We start from the raw sequence: 25,124 nt of genomic DNA on the forward strand, positions 1-25,124 counted from the left end.
AATAGTGAATGAAGAAACAGAATTCTCAAATGTGTAACAAAATACACCAAATTGTACAAAAATGTGTTTGGGGTATGAACGGACTCAAGGGGGTCAAACTATGTGAAACTGTTTTAGAGCTAAACTAATGCCAAATTTTGGACACCATGTAAGCAAAACTTATTCTGAGTGAACATAAAGTGTTTCTCATATCTTTTACCAGTCATTTTACAAACACTTATCACACCGTACACTGGGTGTGGAGTGATCAGTGCAGACATAGTTTCCACACGCTGTACAGATTTGACAGACTTTCTTGTCCATGATTCTCGGGCAAGGATGACATCGTTTTTTTGTTGCTGGAATACCTTGACCAGCATGCTGTCTTGTGTCAAGCAATCCCAGATATACAAAGGCAGATTTGATGCCTTTCTGCATTGCATGGGGATTTGGGAGACATCTCTGAAGTAGGTTGTGTGGGCTGTGTGCATTACTTCATTTAAGGAGAGATCTAAATATGTTGTCACTGTTTAACATAATGTATAACCTCTGTGAGACCATACACACAATTCCTGATGAAGACACAGAGCTCCAAGTCTGTATATTACTTGGGTTCTGGACCCCATGCAACTTTTTAGTCACAAGAATCATTCAACTGCAAGACATAGAAAGTTTTACTTTTTTTTGTGTCAGAGGATCATAATATATCAATTACATAAAAAGGGTCACATGGTTTGCCAAATTTATTGAGCCAGTTTGAGGGTTAATAGCATTAATTTTATTTGATAGAAACTAGTTTCTTATATAAACTAAAATTATTTTTATAGTCATTACTTATATATAGTTTAGAAGAATAAAAATGAAAGTAATGGTTTAGGCAATGCATAGTGTACAAGAATCTTGTTTTTGGACTAAAAATATTTTTATGCTATTATTAAGAGTAAAAAAAATTTTTATTTGCCCAATAAGTATATATTCGAAGAAAAATCAAACACAAGATTTGTTTTATTTACTTGCCACCCAATTTTCTGTTTACATTGTGGTTCAACTAATGCAAGTTATGAAAGAATATTTAATATGTTGTTTAGAAGAACTTACTTTTGTCCCAGTCTTTTTTTTAACAAGTTTCTCTTATTAAATTATTAATAAAATATTTATAGATTGTATATTAGTATACGTGCTTAATATGATAAAACCCTTGTAAACTGTTCAAATACTGAAGTATTTGGAGCACTCTTAAACTCTTTATTACACTATATACTCAGTAAAAGCTATATATATTTCAATTTTATTTATAATTCTATATCTGTTGCTGTTCTTTATTTCTCATGTGAGACTGGTGACTGGAGGTTAAGACTGATAGACAGTGTATCCCCACCGCTGTGTAGGTTCTACTTCTTCATCACCTCCTAAACCTAAAGTACATTTTATAATTCCACGTTGTAGCTTGCACCCTGGGATTTGTTTAGTTAATGCAGTGTTTTTTGTTTAATTTATTTGTGTTTCTGCTTGTTTTTGAGTTAAATTGTTTAAAGTGGGAAGTTGTGGAATTTCCAAATAAATATATGCTTTATATTGTGGTAGATAATACAAGTTTTAATTTTGTTTTAATTTTATAGTAAGATTATCAAATTTGATGAGAGTTTTGGGAACACAAGCAGTTCAGGACCCCACAAAGATTGAACAGCACGTGAGAGAACAAATGGCTAAACGGCAAAAGTGAGTTTTTGACATTTTTGTTCTCTTGGTGATAAGTTTGAATATGAAAGTGGTGGCATACTTCAGAGGAATTTCTTACACTTACTTTATGTATAAGTGAATGTTTCAATTGTTAATGTGGTAAAACACTGCTGGCTTTGTAAGTAGCTAACATAAGCAATGCAAACAACCAAGACAACATATTGTAGAAGATGTACAGTATGATTAATAACATCACTAACAGGTATATTGTAAGTTCTATAGAATACAGAACTTTAGAGGTTGTCATCCTGTTGGACATTATTACATCTTTATATTACTTTGAATATTGTCAAATAAAGCTTGTTGGTTTTAGTGTTATTTGATGTTTTTTACTTAAAAGTCCAGTATTTAAGACAACTGATTTTGTTACTTGTTTATAAATTGTACATTTATGTACAATTATTCAATTTATTTTGAAGAGCAAAAATAAAGTCTGCAGCAGCAACTGTATTAAGTGACTTAAGTAGGTATTGTACATCAGTTCACATTCAATGAAATAAACTGTAAATGTTTATGCTTATAACTAAATGTACAGTAAGTCGTCATTTCATCTGCTCATTCAGATTATACATATATTTGTTTTCAAAAATCATTTATAAATTGTTGTCTTCCAATATATGTGACTTCAAGGCTAACTAAAAATTCTTACTGTAGATCAGTTAGCTTCATATTAAAAACAATTACAGGACAAAAAGTTACAAGTTGTAGTTAATACTTATTTTGACTATTACAAAAGTCAGTCTGTAGTTATATTGTTTACAGTATCCAATACTAAAATATTATTATTATTGTATATATTGTAATTAGTTGATTCAAAAAATATTTTCAAAATTTCAAAAAAGTTGGCACATTACAGTTTCTGCAGTTGTTTTTAATGTAGAGCCCATGAAGAAGCAAATGCAGCCAGAAAATTAACTGTGGAACAGCGAAGAGAAAAAAAAGTAAAAAAACTGAAAGAAGATACCAGCCTTGGAAATCATGTTACTGTCTATAGGTCAGCATTTCTTGTTAGTCTGTACACATTAACATTCTTTACAATTTAAGCAGTAGTCTAGCATTTAACCTATTCAGTCTAAAACACTAGTTTACTGCTTAGAACAGATAAAATAACAAACACTATCATATTGCATTGTTTAAGTTTTATTCTTATTGAGCATTGTTAATTTAATCACTAATGTTATCTACTTTTTGTTTCCAGTGGACACAACACACATAGACTGTTGTGTACCTTTGTTCTTAATAATCAGCAAACTTCTTGGTTCTAACTACATTTTTAAGAACTTTGGCAGATACCATCATATTCTATAGTCTGTCATTACTATAGACAAACTGTCAAAAAGAGAACAAATAATAACAGTTTTGAATATATAACCAGGTAAAGGTAATATGAGATATTCTAGATATTCAACATAATGTGATACCAAAAATGTTCTTTACGTGATGTTTTTGTAATTTTGAAATATCGGGGCCAGGCTTTCTGAAGTGTCCAACTTGATGTTGCCAGTGTTCTACTGCTAATTTTTCTAAGTATGTACCTTGCACAAACATAATAATTTCTAAATGATAGACAATGGACAGAACATTTTAAACAGATATGTTGAATTTGTGTTAAGTTTTTCCAGCAAACTAAGGAAATAAACAGTGATGGGTGTTAAAAGTAGCATGTTGCCAACATGAAAATTTAATTTTCCAGCAGTAAAACAAATACAAATATTCCGAATCTGACTTAAGCCTTTATTGTGGTTAGTTAATGAGCACTTATTTGTTATTAGATGATTGTCCCATTATTATTTCGCATATAAAAATGTTTAAAACAACTTCACCATAATTGAGAGTTCTCCTGTATAGTTATTTATTTTCAAGATAATAATCACAGTATTGTGCAAAAGTGTTAGGGCAAGAGAATATGTTGCCATTCTTTCCATTTTATGAGGCTACTTTTTTCATGGCATTGCAGAATGTAAATGTCAACACTATAGTAATGCTTCTTTAATCCCTGTTGACAATTCAATGAGACAGGATAAGAATACTTCTCACTTCAGAATTTCAATATACTTGTACCAAGGACATGTAATTATGGTTCTACTTGAATGAACATACTGGTCAAACTTTGGGTCTGAAATAACTGTCATGCTATCCGTGTAGTGTCTTAACTATATACAAAGAAACTAACATATGGTACTGGTATATTCTAGAAGAAATCAATTTAATAGCACTCCAAAAATAAATCTTATTAAAACGAGTGTTTAATACTATATATATATATATATAGAGAGAGAGAGAGAGTACTATTGTCATGTTATGCTACAAAAATTGTCAATATAACAGAGTTTGTATAAAAGCCTTACGTGATGCTGGTAAGACTGACAAATTGCTACAGTTTTGAAATATTCTTCAAACTGTAAAGTACAGCATAGATCATGAGACCAAGAAAGGTAAATTTGAAAATTAAAAAGGAAAAGAAGAGGCATAATACTTAAATCCTGACAGTCATGTTAAAGATTTTTATTTAAGCAGTCTTCAGATCAGAAGAAAGACTCATTGATCTCATGAATGAGATAAATGATCATTTATCAAATGACAGAAAAGTTGTCAAATCTATAGTATCAAGAAGATTCAATGAAAATGGAATATTTGGTTATGTAGCAGTTTAAAAACATTTACTTTGATATCCAAGTATTGTCAAGTGACTGAACTTTGATAAAAATTACAAAACTGGACTGTTGATGATTGGAAAGAGATGTTGTGGATAAATGAGTCCAAGTGTGAAATATTTGGTTCAAAGCACAGATGAAACATCTAGCATAAGAAAAGTGAAAGATACTTACCTCAGTGCATAGTCCCTACCATGAAGCATAGGGGAAGTAGTATAATGGCCTGGGGGTGTTTTTCTGTTGAAGAGACAAGAAATATTTATAAAATGGGGTGGAATAATGGACCAATATATCTACTCTCAGATACTGATCTATCATGATATGAATGCTTTGTGTTCTCCTTGACTTTAGTTTTGCTTTGCATGGGAATATATAGAGTGGGTAATGCTTTTCCTGCCATAATTTAGTTTCCACCAAGTGCTGATGATTAGTTAAGGTGGAATTGAAATGTATTAGTCATAAATCAACTCACTTTCCTACAAGAAAAGACCTTGAAAGTAGGATTACATCACAGGTGTGTATCTCTTTAACTGTATAACAAACATTCAGATGGTGTGAGTTGTGTTAGTTTTAGGCTTAAATGACTGATAAATTACAAAGTTAAATCTGTGAGTGATAACAAGGAATCTGTTGATAAGAACAGATGATTGGGGAACACAGTGAGGTGCATATAAAGATCATTTTAATTCAACTCCTTATGTATGCTTTGTATTTCTTATTATAATACCAGATTATAATAAAATCTGATGTTCATGATCTGTGATAGTAGTCTGATACTAAATAACTATTTTTCTCAACCCACTATAGGTGGATTTGTTGTAGAAATATGAAGGAGATCACGTTAATTTTTTATATCTTTCTTAATGTACGGATGTATATACTTTAGTGATGTGGTTTCATATTTTTATTTTTAGAATGGATGATAAACCGAAGTCGGCTGGTGAAATATTGTCACAGAAAAAAAAAACAGTAGAAGGGAAAACCTTTTCAAAATTTATTTGTTTCGTGTCTTTTCATTTTAGGTACAATATAATCTGGTAAAAGATAACACGTGAAAAACGGAAGTCATCTTCGTGAAGGTGACAAAATATGACAGAATGTAGCCTAAGTGCTAGATTTTTGACAAGGTTTTACAGTAGTAATATTTTCAAGAGCTGTATAAATAATACTTATAGTAGAAGATTTTTCAGCATTTGAAAAGTAGATGCATAAGAAAGCTTGGCCCATAAATGTTACAAAATATCTCTTTAAAAACTTGGTCAATAAAACAAAATATGTATTTTTTTAATTTTTAAGCATTGCTTAAGATAAAACAGAATAAATAAATAAATAAAGTTTTGTGATTGGACTAACAGTGAGTTAATAGAAAAATGTTTACATGCTGGAACAAGAGAAATTACATAACTGGTAGAATTGATGATCAAAATATATCAGTTGAAGGAATACGATTCTGTAAAAAAGTGTATCAAGCGATCAGACTACCTGTGGCATTTATGCATTTTGCTTTTACTTTTTACCACAGTTTCTGTTCCACTTAGATATTTTGTGTTTGTGAATGTGAAGTATTTTTGCCATCAGTGCTATTTTAAAATTTCGTTTTGGTTTTAATGTTATTTTGTGAGTCATTGGTGAGCTTGAATTTTCTGGAAAGTGGAAATAAAATGCTTTCAGATAGTACATGGAGAAATATCATAGGTTTAAAATAAAAAATAATTACATTAAGGCCTAAAATATGTTCCCTTTTTATTTCTTTTAATAAGCTGAATGTATTTGCACTAGATATAATTTTGTTTTACTTGTTTCTTGTCTTTACTAGGATTTTAAACCTAACCAACCCAGCCAAGAAATTCAAAGTGGAAATGAATTCCAAGCAGTTGTTCATGACAGGCTGTGTAGTTTTGTATAGAAATGTTAATGTTGTTGTAGTAGAAGGAGGTAAGAAGAAATACTGTATTTTAAAGTTAAGCATGCATATAAATTGTACCATAGAACATGTCTGTGTAACACAGGGGAAACCTATAATATTTTTCTCCATTATATACTCATCTTTTTGAAGACTCCTTGTGATACCCTAAAATATAATTAGGATTGTTTATATTTCCAAAATTTTTATTAATATTATATTGAACTTTAACTTATTTACTTTTATACAAAATTGTTTTGTAACTTAGTGATTTTTATTTAATAAAAGCAAAATTATTTAAGATACAAATGTTCTTTGCTTATTTGTAGTTTTAAATTTTGATATCAATTTGATTGCTTAGTGTTAGTTATTCTTTCATAAAACTTCAGAACTTATTGAATTTTATTGTCTGTATAGTAAAAACGAATACTGTGGAGTTGGAAGACTACATCAAAGGAGATCTACAGTTGTAGAAGTTAAAGAAATTATATATATTTGTGTGTGTGTGTGTGTGAGTTTTTTATGTTTTTCAAATGAAATGTACTCATGTCATAAAAGTATGATTGTATTTGATGCTTTAACCTTCTCTCTATGAAAATACTTTTCTGTACATATTAGAATGTCTTAGTGAGTTACATTCCAAATGTAATTAACCTACTTTCTTTTTTGTGGTATACCAATAAGCATAGCATAAAAAAGTAACTAATAATCCATATTTTAATAGAAAACAAGTTTTAAGTTTGTACTTTTGTAAGGCAATGCTACAAAATCCTTAATTTCTCCTAGTGGGATAATTGTGACATTTTATCTCTTGACATATCTCTTCTCTGTTTGTTCACTACATTTTCAAGAAGCACAAAATTTAATGTAAAGTACTTATTGTAATATTATCATTGCTCAGGCAAAGCATAATTTGTATAGCCTTCAATCTTGTATACAGTACTGTATAAAATTGTTAGGACAAGAGAATATTTGCCATTTTTTTTACATTTCCTGGGGCTATTTCTACATTGCCATTATAGAATGTAAATTTCAACATTGCGATAATATTTCACTGACCCCTATTGACAGCTGAATGAGCCAGAGTGAGAATGCTTATCATTCTATAGAACTTCAGTATACTTATAACAAGGGCAGTTCAAGGTTTCTGCTTGAATGAACATACTGATTAAATTTAAGGTCTGAAATAACTTATGGTACCACTATGCAATGTGTTTACTAAATAGAAAGAAGCTACTGAGGAGCTAGAATATTGTACTGGTATATGGTAGAAGAAATTTGTGTAATAGCACTCAACAGATAAACCTTGATGAAAATGGTATTTAATACTATATATTAAGTTTTGTTGTCATGCTCTAGCCCAAAAAGCATAGAGAATTATCAAGTGGAGCAGAGAGTTTGCATGAAAGTTGTATGTGATGCTGGTTGAACTCTCCAACAGCAATTAAACTCAATGAAACTCACAGCAAGTATCTTTCTTTATGCAGCCTTCAGGACAGAAAGAAGACTGCCATTGAATTAAAGCACAAGATAAACAACCATGTACTGAATGGTTGAAAAATGTCCATATCTGCACTATCAAGAAGACTTAACAAGAATGGAATATTTGGTCATGTAACAGTTAAAAAAAAATGTTTACTTCAATCTCTGAATATTGTCAAGAAACTGAAATTTACTAAAAAGTTCATAAACTGGACTGTTGATGATTGGAAAGGGGTTTTGTGGATGGTCGAGTCCAAGAGTGAAATATTTGGTTCAAACTGCGTGTTGTACATCTGGCAAAAGAAAGGTAAAAGATACTTACCTCAATGCATAGCTCCTATCATGAAGCCTAGGGAAGGGAATATATGATGGTATGAGGGTGTTGTCTGCTGAGGCAAGAGGGAATATTTGCAAAATAGATGGAATAACTGACTAGTCTAAGTACCATCTGATACTGATCTATCATCATATACCCAGTGATTGGAGTATTATTGGTAAAGGACTCTACTGTTAAGATGATAATGACCCTAAACACTCATTCAGCCTATACAAAAATTACTTAGCTACACAAGAAGCTGCTGGGGTGATTCAAATAATGTAATGAATGTCTACCCCCCAGGACCCTGATTTCAACCAAATTGAGCAAATTTGAGATTTGATAGATCAAAAACTTGAAAAATCAAAAGTGACTTCCAAAGAAACTTTATGGGAATGTATTAGAGACATAAAAAAAAATTTGAGTAAAATCTCAAAGGACATGGGGGGTTACAAAGTCACTGAAATGGACTGACCTCATATACAATTGGGGGTGTAAAAATAATAGTTAACTGAAATATGTTACTCAAAAACACATTTGAAATCTATTGAGAAGGTTTAAGAGATTATGCAAATGAAGTTTTAGATGTTTGATATGAGGAAAAGTATTTTTAATCTCAACATAGAAATCACTTTGTATTTTGAACTGGTAAAAAAATGCTATATTTATTCATGGACAAATCTTTAGCAAAATACTTCATTAAAAAATTGATACAAAAGACTTGTAATATTTACTGAAATTCTGTTAAATTTTGCAGTGATATACTTACTGTATTAAAAGTTGTAGTATGGAAATAGTAATGAGTGCAACATTATTATGAGGTCAGTTGAATCAGCTGACCTCAAAGCATGAAAGTTAATATTGAAATAAAAAAACATCTTTTAAGTGAAGTATTTAGGCTAGTGAGCTTCATGCACTGTTTATTATTTCCTTGCTTTTGAGCAGTTAAAAACTGTGTGCAAAAAAAATCATTGATAAGTTTAGTATAGCGTAAATCAATTAATAGATGATGTATCCAAATTTTTATTGTGTTATACTATCTTCCTTGTAATCATAATGAGAAATTTCATTTATTTACACAAAAAGGGAACTTTTGTTATAAATTACTGAAGTAAGGTTGAAGATTATAATTGATAGATTCAAAAAATTTGACATTTTAAGCCATATTACTAGCTCCAATGTTGCCATGTTGAGTCTACGTCTTAAATTTTTATGAATGTTTCAGTGTAAGCACAATTATTGTTTGCATTTTTAATATTTAATGTGTACTTCATTTACATGTATTTTTAGGACCTAAACAACAGAAAAAGTTCAAACAATTGATGATGCATAGGATAAAGTGGAATGAAGAACAAGCAACAAAAGATGGAAGTAAGGAGATTTAGAGAATCAAAAATTCTGTAGTAGTTTACATGTAGAAACTAATGACCTTTTAGTTGACAGGTGTTTGTGTGGTAAGATTCAGTGTCACATAACTCCTCCTAAACTGCTAGTTGTGCCAACTTCTAAGTGGTACCAAACAAATTGCCTCCTCAGTTCTAAGGTTTACACAGATATAAACTTCTTTTTCACCCTACCTCTAGTGGAACCTAGGGATTTCCTAAAAACCCTTCTCCTAAACTTTTGGACTCACTAACTTTTATGTGGTGCCAAACAAATTGTCTCAACCCAGAGATTCCCACAAACAAACCCAGGTATTGTGCAAAATCACTTTTGTGTGAATTTCCCTTAAGTGAACTCCAAGTTTGACATTGTTTAACATTAAAGTAAATAAATGTAGTAGTTCAGACATTAAATTTGCATTACAACAGCCCCATAAGTTTGAGCCATATGCCCATGAGTTCACTAAATGGTGCCAAATGAATTATCTTGGCCCAGAGGTTTGTCTAAAGGTAAAACTTTTCATTCAACCATTTAGTAGTTCAGGCATTAAACTTGCATTATAATAACCCTGTAAATATGGTGCATAGGTTTGCTATTGGTGTCACTTAGTGAACCTTAAAGTATTATAAGTATTGTATTTCGAGCGTTAAGTTTGCATTATAGTGGCTTTGTAAATTTGGGCTATGAGCCCAAAGCTCATTAAATGATTTCAAATAAATCTTCTCAGCTCCAAGGTTTGCACAAAGGTAAAACCTTTTACCCAATCACTTAGTAGCTCAGTAAATATGCATTATAATAGCCCTGTAAATGTGGACCTTAGGCCACAGGTTTGCTAAATAGTACTGAATGAATTGTCTTGGCATCAAGGTTTCCACGAAGCTAAATCTTCACCCAGCCTCTTAGGGAAGTGAGGTATTCTGGAAAAACACGTTTACATTGATTCCCTGAAAACAGAACCAAAATATAACATTGATGTATATTAGAGCATGTAAATGTGGTTTATAGGCACACAGGCTTGCTGGTTTATTATTGTTATGTACATTAACTACATATAAGAGAATCAAAGTGCCTGTCACAACTTTTTTTTTTGCAAAGTTACATTCAAAATTTAATGAAAAATTTTATTGTTAATGTTTATCAAGCTTGGTATTGAAATGTAGTTTTAAATTCAAACTTTTATATTACCTATGTTTTAATATTAAAAGTAAATATATAAATAAATTCTAAGTCTTCATTTTTATGTGCCACATGATATGTTTGCACTCTAAATTACATGTTTTAGATTTTATTTTTACATTTCTATAAATTTGGAACCTTCAAGCTTCTTGCTGTACTAAGGTATCAAAAATATAAAGCTCATTTTACATGTTTCTCTGGCATTATTACTGGATAACCAACAGAAAGAGTAAATTTTTTTACAACATTCCTTATGTTGTAATTGTTATTAGATCATTTATAATTAGTACAAGAGTAACTTTGTTTACAATATATTTACACCATTATTTCCTTTTGCTGAAGTTCCATTGTTTGTGACCATGTTTTCAGCTCCAAACAGGTAATGGAACTTTTTACATCTGTTTGTAAATTAGTAGGTCATTTAAATTAGTGGTTTTGGAACATCATATTCTAGAGCCTGACGTAAGTTTGTATTCTTAAGTGAGCATTTAAAGAAATAATGATTTTGTAAGGAACTAACAGTGTGAAAAATTTAAGTGTTAAGGAAACTCACTCTTACATATAATTTATTGTGATAGGTTTTAACTAATCTAAAGCCAAAATATCTTGTTTTTCATTTATTTTTGTATTATTTTATATAAATAACTAATATGTACAAATTAAAAACTTGTTAGGTTAGATAACATAAAGTAAATGGGGAAAAATATAGTAAAATTTCATAAGACGGGTTCACGTTAACTGTATAACAATTTTAACCTGATCAGTTGTTTACATTAAATTATCTCACTGTGACTGATTCCCTGTCATATACTTAGATAGATCATTGTTCTATAGCCCAGAGGTTTACACAAAGGTAAAACTTCATTCAACCATTTAGTAGTTCAAGCCTTAAACTTGCATTATAATACCCGTGTAAATATGGTGCTTAGGTTTGCTAAGTGGCATCAATAGCATTGATATATATTACAGCATATAAATATAGTATTTCAAGCATTAAATTAGCATTATAGTGGTCCTGTAAATGTGGGCTCAAAGGCTCGTTAAGGTACATAATATTATATACATTAAATATAAACTTGGCCCACCAACATTTATCAATAGTAGATATCAGTGATACTTGTCTGGTTTGGAAAGGGTTAAATAATAAGGTTACCAAGCTCAACAACTGAACAATTTTGGCAATATTGAAAAATGCTTTAATGTTTTAGATAAAACAAAAAATTACTTATTTTGAAGTACAAGACTGAATATCTTGAATAAATTTCTACATTATCAGTGATACAGTTTGATAATAAATGTGCTGTATTTGAAAGTGATATTTTACTACAGTCAGTATTAGTTATGGAAAATAAAAGAAAAAATATAAAGTATGAAATAAAAACTTGAAATATTCACTAAGGAAGCTCTAGAGGTTATACAAATAAAATATGAGAACTGTAAGATGAAAAAGTTTTTTTATTTATAACAAAAAAAATTGCCATTCAGTATTATTAACTCAATAAAATATTTGTAAGTTCACATACAAATTGTTAGTAAAAAGTACAGTATTAGGAATTCTGATTTTTTTTGTACAATGAGCTTGTAATGTTTATTAAATGTTCATGAAGATATACAATAGTACATTCAGAGTTGTAGTGTGTCAAGTCTATACAATGGTTACAAAGTTGGTCAAAATAACCAAGGATATGCAGAGAGTTAACAGACAAGGACAATTTTTCAAATCATAGTAAGCACTATTGTAAAATAATTGAACTGTAATGGTGTTATTAATTAACTGTAATCACTAAGCATTATAACATAACACTATAATATTTAAGGAACTTGAAATACCAAAAGACAGGTATAAAACGTCAATCCAAATAACCTATGACAACACTAGGAATTTAAGCAGGGGGTTTCAGTTAAAATAAACTTATGTAAACCATGTATATAGAGCAAGTTTAATTTGCTGTATTGGATGAAGCATCTACAACAGGATGAGATTAAAATGCTTCAGAAAATGCTTTAATATTTTAGGTAAAAAACAAAGAATTACTTATTTTGAAGTACAAGACTTGTCATTATCCATGCTTGATCTTGCCCATTTTTTAATTTTCCCAAATAATGTTTTTTACAACAATGTTTGTGCAATTTTAATTCTGCCAAAAATATTATTATTATTATAAGTTATTAATATTTTCTGAAGTTCTTATAAATATTCATCTTCTTTGTTTAAGTGATACTTTTCTCTCCTGCTTTGTTCTTAATATCATCTTATCATATCACATTCTGTGCTTAAATTATGTAAAAGCATTTATACGTACTCAAGAAATTCAGCTAGTAAATCTGCCATGACCATTGTGTACACTTTGGATAGCAAGTACATATATCCATATCAAATTTAAAAACTTAAACCTCTTTATATTTCAACAATTTTTGCACTGAAGAAAATGTTAATATTTAATATTTGTTAAATATATTTTACAAAGAATAGTTAAACAAATTTTCCAACTTTTATATCTGCAAACAATGCATTTATCAGTTATTTTCTAAGGATTGTGATTCATAGCTTATTATGTCATTTCTTTCTTTGTCATTAATCTTTTGTTATTATTACAAATGTAAATGTGTGTATGTGGGAGGTTTCCTAAATCTTTGAATACTTAGGAAAAACAACTGTAGGTCTAGAAACTTTTATAGTCTATTTTCACATTCTTTTTATTCCTGATCACTTTTTGCATTACGTTTTATCTGTATGAAAGCTAGTTATATTTTTACTTCAGGCATCGGGTAAAATAATGTAGGTTTAGCAAGTACAATAAACTAACTTACAAGAACAAAATATTTGGATGACAATGATAATTATTTATTAAATATAATTTTAATCTATTCTAATAAAACAACACACAAGTTCTTGTTTGTTGAATACAAATTACAAATTATATATACATATATATTGATTTTGACCAAATTAATTTTGAACTTACAAAAGATGAGCTCATGGTTCATCTGTAAATATTGTTATAGTAATACTATTTATATACAGTTTATTACTGGGAAGTCATTTGCTTCACTCAGTAAAATTAAGTATCAAAATAAATCATAAGTACTGAAAAAGTTTAAATTGTTTGGCTATATATTAATATAGAACTCTAAAAGAATAAAAGCAACAATAAAGTAAATGTGTCAGAAGTATATTTTTAATGTTTTCTCAGAATATGTTTTCAACAGATTTGGAATATTTTGCAACCAAAAGTGATACAAATATTAAATAAAACTATGACTTTTCTTACACAGAAACTAGACATTATTTAGAAATTTGCATCATATTTCATGCAGTTTTAGTAATAGTTTCACTATAATAATAAAAAGAATAGTAGATGTCATTGATACTCATCTGGCTTGGAAAGGGTTAATTGATGAGGTTACCAAACTTAACAATTGAACAATATCTTTAAAAGAATCTTTAAAATAACTCTGAGTAGCCCAGAACATGCTTATGAAAACCCACAGGTGCAAACTGGCTTTTATGTTAAATATTCCGGTTGCTACTTCAGTGTTAATACATTTTAAATAATCATTGTAAGGGACACTTGAACTTCTTATAATAAAGCACTTGTGCTAAAATATTTATATTTTGTTATGTGGTAATAAACAAGAATCATTTTAATTCATATCAACATACTTATTGTGATATATAGTCCACACTCAAGGGACAATCACTTTTGTAACATTACTATAAAAAATTACAAGCACTCCTGGAACATGTCATGAATTCACATTTTTAAAAAAATCATAGTTTTTGTATTGTTAGACTTTTTTTTCTATTTTTGAATATCTTGAATAAATTTCTTCATTATCAGTGATACAGTTTGATAATAAATGTGCTGCCTTTTTCAATTTTTGAGTGGCTTATAAAACATGCTTTTCCTGCTAATGCAAATAAAATAACTACACATATCTCCAGTAAGTATCTTTATTTGTGCAATATTTTGCTATTATAGCTTTCATTTAAGAAGTATTACTAACTTATAATTTTGCTAATTTAGTTTAAAATGGAACATCATCTCCAGTTGATTGAGTGTAGGTAGATGTGTTTAAAAGATTGTCATATGAATTATATTATCAAAACAATTTTGAATTGATAGTGTCATATTGAGCTAATATAGATAAATGCCAATATTTAACTTTCATTGATTAAAATGTTTATATACTAAACTCTAGTTTGCATTAAACAAAGTTATGAATGAAAGTTGGTCTTTTGTTTGGTGTATACTTTTTGGTATCTTAATTTAACGTTTATGTGTATTTACTTAACAATCAGTTAAAATTCTGCCTTAAAAATAAAGATTAGTTATTTAATATTATTTTTTATATTAAGTTGACTTTTACTTGTAGATATTTTGAGTAAAACACTAAGAGCTAACATATTAACTTTTAGAATTTGGTGTTCTTTTATCCACTTACCATCACATCCACGTATATTCACAAAAACCCTAGAAGAATCAAGCATTAATTATCTCTATAACAGTTTGTCATTATTAATCTAGACATAACTGAGTAGAGACCCACATTTTTACTCAAATTTTACTTTAGTGTAATGAAGTTTACATCACTTTGCAGTTTTTAAGCTTTATTGGCTCATCTGTTTTGCTGTAAATTACATAACAGTCCTGATTGATTTGATCTTTGGTTGCAGCTGATAAAGGAGAGAAGATTGACAATCGATGTTTGCTTGTATGGGAAGTGAGTACCAGCTGGTTTTCTATTTCATGGATAATAGTTTTGTTCTTCCAATTACCATATCACTGGTCTGGAGAGTTCTATTTTAACACTCATTTTTGTTTGGTAGAATTTTAAATAAACTAGTAAATTTTTTAAATGCAGATTTAACAGTTGAAATATGCATTCTTGAAAATTATTGTTTCACCCTCCTTTATCTAGTAAATATTCCTCGGATATGTTGTATTAAGACTTTTTTTAAACTTTTGTACAGTGACAAAATGCATGTTTGAGAAAGCCTTTTGGCCTCAGTATGAAAGTTTAACACTATTGTTACTTTTTTTAAACTTTTTTTTACAGGGTACCGTTAAAAACCGTAGTTTTGGAGAAATGAAGTTCAAGGTTTGTCCAACAGAAAGCTTTGCACGTGAGCACTTTAAAAAACATGGAGTTGAACATTACTGGGACCTTGCTTACAGTATTTCAATACTTGAGGCATCAGAAGATAACTAAACTTTAAAATGTTTACTAGAAACCAAGTAAAAAGCAAAGTGTAAATTTACAGATAAGCTTCCTAAACTTTCTCCTCAGTTTTGTCTTGTTGATATTATTATCAAAATTGAAAGGTCTCTCATCCACTACAAAACTTCTGATAGAAGCTTTTTATTCTCATTTACTTGTCCAAATTTTTTTTTCTTTTAAATGAATAAAATAAAATGTTTTGTTTTCTTCGTGAAACAAAGTACAACATCAGATTGTGCATGTGTTTTTTTTTTGTTTTTTAATGGCAATACACATTTGATATTATACTTTCTGTAATAAAGCCTTAGATTCATTAATGGCATTATTAAAACTTTTTTACAGCTCCAAAACATATCAAAAAACTTAGTTTGGTTTATTTTTTAGCTTTTCTAAATTTTAGTAAACAAATTACATAGTTAACAACAGTTTCCTGACACTAAAGTAAATGTTAATTTTTTTTCTAGTTCGTATACCAGTGTTTCTTTGTTCATTCTGTGGTAATATAAATTTATTGTGGGTTGAATGTTGTTTGATAGAAAAGTAGATGATTTAAAATAGGTGTGGTAATTGTATTACTTAACCTTACATAACCGTTAGTTTTATGTAAAGTTCAAACACTAAATATCAGAGTTATAGGAAATCATTAACTCTGTTTCTATCAAATCTCAATCTGCTTACAATAGTTATATTGTTACTCTAACAGAAAAAAAAAGTGAGAATTAAGCTCTAAGAAACTGGCTGTACAAATTAAACATGACCCTAGTTTTAAATAACTGCAAGGAAGCTTTTGTTACTATCTTAGTGATATTTGTTCATCTTCTGTTTGTTTGTTGTTTTCTATTCCAGATAAAAAAAATTATACTTTAACATCTAATGTGTAACAGTGGTATCTTCACACTCAGTTTTGTACATGAAAAGAAATTACAGTAATTTACAGTCTTAATAAAATATGGGTGGCTGTAGTTTAGATCATAGTTGAAATATGAATTGAGGGGAGGAGGGAAGAATTTGGATTTCATGTAAACAGTTTAATGTTGTGAATGTATTTGTTTGAATTTTTGTGCAAAATAAAAAGTTGTGAACATGGTTTTCATACTGCTTAGTAAATGAATATGATACAGACTTTCATGTGGAGTTGTGAGGACTGCAATAATTTGGAATATTGTTTTTAAAAAATTAAGTATTTCAGATAACTACTAAAGAGTACTATATGTTGAGTATATTCAGAAGGTTTATTTACTTCATGTTGATAATGTGTGTCTAAAACTTGTGCTACATATTCCATTGGCTGTAGTTTAACAAATTTAAATTTTTTTAATGTAGTTTTAGCAGTTGGAAATGTGTCTTATTAAAAGTTATTTCTATATCCTCTTTAACTCTAGTGAATATTCCAAGGATTATATGTACTTTTCTTTTTTATTAGTAAGATACAATTAATCAGATTAAAACTGGTTCATTAAGCTTTTCATAAACAAGATTATTTCTGTAGTAAGTTTATGCAGTAATAACATGTAATATATGTTCTTTAAAAAGACACCTGTCTGAGTATGCATTGGATAGAAATCATTTTCAGAAGGTTGAAAAAGTAAGATAAATATTTTTAGGTACATAATGATGGAAGACAAATTGCTCTTTACCAGTAACTTTGGTTTTGTAGTTTAAATACATAAAGGGGGCTAAAGGAAAATATGTATGTACTCTACGTTTTAAAATAAGTTTTGTTTAAATTAAATAAAGTAGAAGTTTGTTGGTTTTTTTTTTTTGCTGGCATCGAGGAATTTTTCGGTATCATTATGTGTCGTCATTACATCATTCATGATGTAAACTGTTCAGTCAAACTTGACTTCTTTTTCTGCTAAAGTTCCTGAGTGGTCAATGCTTGGGCTGTTGATTTTTGTTATTTACATAAATGATATAAGCATAGGAGAAGTAAATTAAAGAATGCTGATAACATTAACTTACTGCTGTAATGAGGGTAATTATTGGGTATTTCTAGCTGTGTTAAGATATTACACAATGCTTTGGATCAACTGGACAAATATTTGCCAAATGACCTTTGATTACAGTAAGTGCATTGTAATACTTTTAGGTTATAATTTGAAACACATTTAATATAGGGAGAAATCTATTGTATGAGGCTGAAACTGAATGTTGATATGGTGGATCAGAAGGTTAATCTGACAGGATTAGTTTAATATTTATTTTAAAAGGAAAGGTAAGAGGTAATTTTATTGAAGTTTTCAAAGTTAGTAGAGAGATCGATAATGTTCATATTCAGTTCATTCCCTCGTAATAGTTTTCCAGATACTCACACACTTCTCTTGCTCTCTTTTTAAATTAGTCTAGAATGTAGGTGCCCTTTTTTATTTTAGCACTAGTTTTTTATTATTATTATATATATATCTGTATGTATGTATGTATAGTTATTATTTTTTTTAACTTCATTTTACCTTAAAGATCTAATGTACAAGTTTAACGGGAAGAGGTGTTTGGGTCTCTCTTCATCATATATGCAATATCTGTCTAGTTTGAGTATTTGTGCATGAACTTTGGGGAAGTGGTTTTAGGTACTTTATATGTTGCTGTAATTAATGTATTCTCTAATGTTTGGAGTTTGGTTTGCAAGTGATTTTCACTTAGGTTAATCCATGCAGGAGCTGCATCGACTATTACTGGTCTAATATATGTTTTGTATATTTTAATGATGTTTTCAGGTGTTGTTCCATAATTTTTACCAGTTAGACTCCTAACAGTGTATTCTTCGCAAAATTTTAATATTTATGTTATTTACATGTTTTATCCAGGTAAGTTTAGAATCATATGTTAGTCCTAAAAATTTTGCAGATGTAGCAGTCTGGAGAAGCTCTCCGTTCATGTAAATCTGTGATTGTACTTTTTGATATTTCGTTGATTTTCAAAATATCACTAATTGTGTCTTCGCTGTGTTTATTTTAATTCTATGTTTTTGGCAGTATTCACTTATTCTGTTTAGTTAAGGTTGTTAAGTTAGTGGTGGCTATTTCTGGTGTAGGGTCACTTTTCCAAATTGCTACATCATCAGCGAACTGTAACGTGTATCCATGATTTGGGTCTTTAAGTGGCATATTATTCACATACATGATGAAGAGAATAGGACTAACCACCCCTCCTTGAGGGACACCAGCTTCTGGAGTGAAGAACTCCAAGAAAGTTCCCTCTGGAACCAGGCGACAGTGCATTCTTTTTTATTAAAGCTATTTACTATCGTTTCAGTTAATCTAATTAAACGATCTGTTGTTTGTTTAAATTTTCTAAATCCGTTTTGTTCCTCTGGTATTTTCGAAGTAATCTCCAAAAATGTGGAAAGTCTATTACATATTATTCTTTCAAGAATTTTGCCTACACAGCTTGTTGTCAGGCTGATCGGTCGATAACTATTTGGCTTATTAGCTGGTTTTCCTTCTTTGTGGAACATTAATATATTAGCTTGCTTCCAAGAAACTGGGGTGTATCCAGAGTATAGTGCGCCTTGGATGTTGATGCTTAGAACTGTGAATTCAAGATTTTACCATGTATCCTGTGATTGTTGTGATTAGTTGCGGTATGTGTGGTGTTATGAAGAGGTCTATACTATGTTTAGATTGGGTCGTTTTTTTTAAATTCTGTAATGAACTCTGTAAGAATGTTTTTAATTAAGTTTACTATTAGACTTGTTTCATCGTTTGTGTTTTCTCTTACTGTAAGATTGTTATTTTCTTGGATGTTTGTTGTATCTGTGTTTTTGTTAGGTTTTTGTAGATTTCTTACTGTTTTGGTTGAATTTTGTTGTTCATTTTGGTTGTGTAATATTTTCTTTCAGCTTTTGTGCATACGTAATTGGTCCTGTAGTTGTGTGTGTTTGTTGTATTATTGTGTTAGGTGTATTATCTTGTATTGATTTTATTGTTTTTATTTCGTAAATGCGTTGTTTTATCTTTTTTATATTTGTCGCATCCTTTATAATTTGCTGTATGTGTTTCACCACAGTTGTAGCATTTTGGTGTAGCTTGTTCTTTTTACATGCAGGTATGTGGTGTTCACCGCAACACCTCGGTGTTGCTAGACATGCTCAGTGCACCTGAATACCACAAGAGTAACATTTAAAAAGGAAGATAATTTTTTTCTGGAGGTCTGATGGTTAGGGAACTCAACTCGCAATCCGTGGAACACGGGTTCGAATCCCATCACCGAACATGCTCGCCCTTTCAGTTGTGAAGATATAAAGTATCATTTTTTTTTTCTAAAATCGTGGGCAGATTTAGCCTAAAGTTTAGTGTTTTCGAAATATGAATCGGAGGATTTGTGATTGTTTTGGCACCATAAGTGATTGCCAAGTCCCAATATTCGTTCAGACAAGAGTAGTCCAAAAGATATTACCCTTGACTTGCTACCTAACCCTTCATCTATAATTTCAGATTTAGGAATGGCTTGTTTAACTTAACGAAATCCTAAAAATACAAAATATTTGAGATAGGAAGATTGGCCTATCAAAAAAAAAAAAAAAAAAAGATACCCATGTCAATAGACATATTCTATTAAGTCATCTGCATGCTGTATAACTGAAGATAATCAAGACATGAAAATCTATATCCGAGGAAATGTAAGGTGCCATGTACTCTGAAACTGAATTTAAAATCTAGAATGAGTCCTCTTTGGAAGTAATAACTGAGGAAGTGTTCCAACTAGTGTTGAATCCAGGAGAAGATTAAACTTCAAAATCGACAAAATTGGAAATACGTTAAAATGCTTGCCTCCATAAATTTATAACATGTTTAATCATCATAGGTTATGGTATTTAAATACAATTTTTACCGATTTTCAAGGAAAAAGAAATACCGGAAGTATGTTCGGACAGTTCACTGTAGCTACTCTTGAAGAAAACGAACGCGTCTTGGTTGTTTTTTGCCATGCACGTAAGTCGATAACTCTTGACGATGAGATGTACATTAGACTAACCTTCTCACAGTTTTGAAGCGGGTCTTATGGTTCATGCAGCTAAATGAATGCTCAACTACAGCAATCGAAAGCGGCACCGAAATCAGGAATTCTGTTAAGTTTTTAAGATTGTCGTAATTGACGTTTACTTTCCACAACTTATGCACCATATTTATTATCTTGATCTTCCTGCTCACTTGCAACGTATTTGTAGGATCTCAAGTCATCCCACATGGCACCAGGATCCAGGCCATCAATGAAGCTACATCCTCTCTTCACATTATCACATGTCAAATTGCACATTGGTGAGAAAGACTGCTTGATCATTAAGTCAGTGCCACTTGTTTAATCATAGTACAACATTATTAATATTATTAAAAGTTTGACTCTCCAGCTCATTTTCAATAATCGGCCACACAGCAGAAGCCTTTGTGTTGAGATCTACGACAGCTACAGCAATAGAGTTTTCTTTATGTAAATAGGCATAGTGAATCTGTATCTCTCAAATGTGTTATCGTCGACACTACAAGCTTTGGAACTAACGACAAGTTTAGGTTTCGTTTTGCAAATTTTGCTGAGATTAAATAGTGTACATAAATTCTCATCCAAAACTGTAAGAGTAACGATAAAACTAGATATCTCCATTTTCTGCTAAATTTGTACCTTCTTTGGGTAGGAGCTCACAAACTACCATAGTTGAACAGTAACAAGTTAAGAGGATATGAACAGATTTGTAATTATTGAGCCAGTACACTTCAACTGATTCTGAAATTTGTAGTTCAGGTTCTTCCAATGACCTCCGAAGCTCAAGCAACATGCATCCACACTGATTATTTGTGGAAAAGTGAATACATGTCTTTGATGGCATAAAGAACCTTCTTCAAGTACACATTCTTATTTCTATGCTGATTAAGGGTAAAGATAAAAAATGGTTGATTATTTGATTGAGTATTTGGAATTAAGCACAAAGCTACACAGTGACTACCTATACTTTGCCCACCACTGGTATCGAAACCCGGTTTCTAACAGTGTGAGATTGCAGATGTACCGATGTGCCACTGATGGCGATATAAAAATGGACCCCACAATATCCATAAGGAACTTTCCTTCCTGCTTTCTCTGAAAATAGTTTATACACAACACTTACTTTCCTGAAAAATTGGTGGTATCATCGAAAGTGCAAACAAATTATTTTCTTGTCATAAAAGTTCTTTTTTCATCAAGTACTCTTTGTCAAGTAAACTTATAATGCTTCCTAGATTATAATTTTTCTTTTACTTCACTGTGGTCAATCATATAGTGAATCAAAACTGATAACTGTATATGTAAAAACGGCTGGTTTGCGTTGAGAATTTTTTTTCATATATATTTTTTTCTACAAGTGGGTTTTCTCGTCATCACTGATTAAAACTGACAACTGGTTCACCTTTTTTATATATTTGACGATTTGTAAGTCATTATTCAGTAATATTTGTTATTCCGTTACCAGGCATTACAGTAATCTAGAAGTTCAGCAGTGTAGGCCAGTAGATCGCAAGCTGTAACTTTGCTCACATATGTTGAACGAACGCTCTGATTTTCCACCCATCGCTTCAGAGAGTCGTCTTGTAACATAAGATGAGAAATCAAATTTTCATGCAAATAAAGAGATTTCTTCTTTTGCTAGGAAACGAATGTTTCTCATAAACGCAGCCATCGTTTCCTTGTTGCGACTACATTTCTGAGTCGACGACTTATCAAGAGAAATATGAAACAGTCTTCGCGAAGACTTGAGCATGAGCATGTTTCTCGAATTTATAATGTTTGTAAAGCCAATATTCCCTGTTGCTTTTAAAACATTGGTAACCGGAGTTATTATGAAAATACCACTTGTTCTATGTTGTGTATCTAAATCATTTTTCCAAAAGTATCGGCGGTATTTAAAAATGTTTCTCAAATGGATGTAATAGAAAACAGCTATTCATACTTTTCATTTCTTGTGGTATTTAACTGAAGTCGGTAAAAAGGGTAAGGACGTTGCAACAGCAGGAGTTAACAAATTTCATCCCTAGTTTCAAGACCTGGCTGCTTAACTTCACTTTGATCCCCGTCACACCAAACATGTCCCCCCTCTCAGCCGTGGGGGCATTATAATGTTACGGTCAATCTCACTATTCGTTGGTAAAAGAGTAGCCCAAAAGTTGGTGGTGGGTGGTGATGACTAGTTGCTTTTCTTCTAGTCTTACACAACTAAATTAGGGACGGATAGCGCAGATAGCCCTCGAGTAGCTTTGCACGAAATTAAAAAACAATAAACAAACAATACTTTGAGTAAAAGACTTATCATCGCCTGTAGTTTAGGTTTCTTTGTAACAAACTGTCGAGTTGATTTCTGCGGCATACTTCGCCACAAAAAAGTTCAAGTTACAAAGTTTAATCATTGCGTTAAAAAAAGCACAAAACAACCAAATAACGTGGAAATACTATACAAATAATTTCCATATGGGCTTATAAAACATGATCCGCTTTTCTTGAAACGTACACACGTCTAATAGTGTCTACACGCTTTAAGAAATTTAAAGAATGTCCGGAAATTAATTGAGGAGGGAGTTATTGTACGTAATATCAAAAGTGATTTTTTTATGTACAAGGTTGGTAAGAGTTGCTATACGGTTAGCACCAAAGAAGTTGTTGTTAAGGTAATTGAAATTAATATAACTAGTGTTTGTTTCAAAGTAATAGTGAGAAATTAAACTACTTTTTAAGTGAAATAATTGAATTGCCACTTTTACTCGACCTTGGATATTACATCATTAGTTCGTTGAAGATGACAAAGTGCAAACATGGATAAAAATATAAAACGTTGGAAAATGCCGTACATACAAAAAAAAAAATCTCTGCCACTGTGGTACAAACTACTGAAGATCCAACTGGTTAGTACCAATCCAAAGTACATGTGTTATATTCCGATATGGCTTTAGTGATACTGCTGGATTTTTAATACCGGTGATATTATCACAATGATAGCTATACTATACCTATTCAACTTGGCAAGATTCAGAGTTTATAAGGTGTATACCTATGGATCAAGGTTCCATTTGAAAGTAAGAATTGATAAGTCACCACATTTTGTTGGAGTAGGTTCTCTAATACTTTCGCCAATCAGAGTGAATTTTCTGACAAGGAATAACAGCAGAAGTTAATTCACCTGAAAGTGGACCACTCACCCCATTACTTGTTCAATATAAATGGTACAATATCAAAATGAATATGATTTTCGGAATAATCAATGAAAGTGTTGTTTAGATAATACCGATGCCTTGATCTTCATAATTTATTCAAATAATCAGAACTTATTCGAAGATTAAAGTGCAAAACGTTTTTAATGAGATGATAAATTTGATAATTTTAGGTAAACATATGAAAGTGTGTACTGTTGACATGTAATTCAGATTATGAATGTTTCTGAAAAACTTATAAAAGTTGGTTTTTTACGTGAAAATATTTGAAGAAGTTTGTAAAGTTTAAGTAAAAAGATTCGTTCTTTACATCAAAGATTTTATGAGAATGAAACTTATTTCATAATTAAAAAGTTACTATCGTCAAATATAGCAACTAAAAAAAAAAAAAGAAAGTAAAAGTTTTCGACAGTATTTAATTATTTTAATAAAGTATTAGCATAATACTTCATTCATCGAGTATAAGATTTTACAAACCTGACGAAAAATTGTCGAAATTTGAAGAATGAAACATATCCATTGAAACCCTAACGTAGAAAAGTATTATGAAGTTTCACCTGGGCTAGAAGTAAATTGATTCTCTGTGGAAGAATTATCCGATGTTGGTCTGATTGAACAAAAGAATAAATGACTGCAGGAGTGAATGTAGTAAAGTAAATAACAGTACTTGAATATAAACAAATGGTGCAATAAAACCTGTATATTGAGAAACTTACATGTGTTGAGTATATATCTTCTATGGTGAATAGGGCATAAATTGATGAAACTCACGGAAATGTCACTTGACCAAATTAACTGTTTATTACTTTTCTCTGAAAACAATTCAGACCAAACAATTATTATCTTTTACAATATACACATCTGCTGACCTTCTGAGCAATTGAAATTCAGCTGAACTACGTTTCAAGTCTGGATTTTAGCTAGTTAATGTTTCATTTTTTTATCCTTTTGGCGCTCTTCAACTATCCACTGGTGTTTCTCATTCGCGTTTGTTTATGTATCAAAATATTTATTATGCCAAACAATGGAAAAACAACTATGATGAAAACCAATATAGTCAGAATTTTCTTTACAGTGAGGCACTTTTCACTAATAAT

At 30.5% G+C, this 25,124-nt stretch overlaps 1 protein-coding gene across 1 annotated transcript in view; it reads left to right on the forward strand.

Moving 5' to 3' along the window:
• The window catches only part of Prp3 (pre-mRNA processing factor 3), a 60,330-nt gene extending 43,383 nt beyond the window's left edge, over positions 1–16,947 (forward strand). Inside the window, exons 14-19 of the mRNA XM_076482882.1 lie at positions 1,599–1,698; positions 2,600–2,713; positions 6,190–6,308; positions 9,365–9,445; positions 15,312–15,358; positions 15,695–16,947. Of these exons, the coding sequence (XP_076338997.1) occupies positions 1,599–1,698; positions 2,600–2,713; positions 6,190–6,308; positions 9,365–9,445; positions 15,312–15,358; positions 15,695–15,847 (614 nt within the window). The 3' untranslated portion in view covers positions 15,848–16,947. The remainder of the gene's footprint in view (positions 1–1,598; positions 1,699–2,599; positions 2,714–6,189; positions 6,309–9,364; positions 9,446–15,311; positions 15,359–15,694) is intronic.
• The last annotated feature ends 8,177 nt before the right edge of the window (positions 16,948–25,124 follow it).

Source organism: Tachypleus tridentatus, chromosome 13 (genome assembly GCF_004210375.1).
Source record: "Tachypleus tridentatus isolate NWPU-2018 chromosome 13, ASM421037v1, whole genome shotgun sequence".
Taxonomy (NCBI): domain Eukaryota; kingdom Metazoa; phylum Arthropoda; class Merostomata; order Xiphosura; family Limulidae; genus Tachypleus; species Tachypleus tridentatus.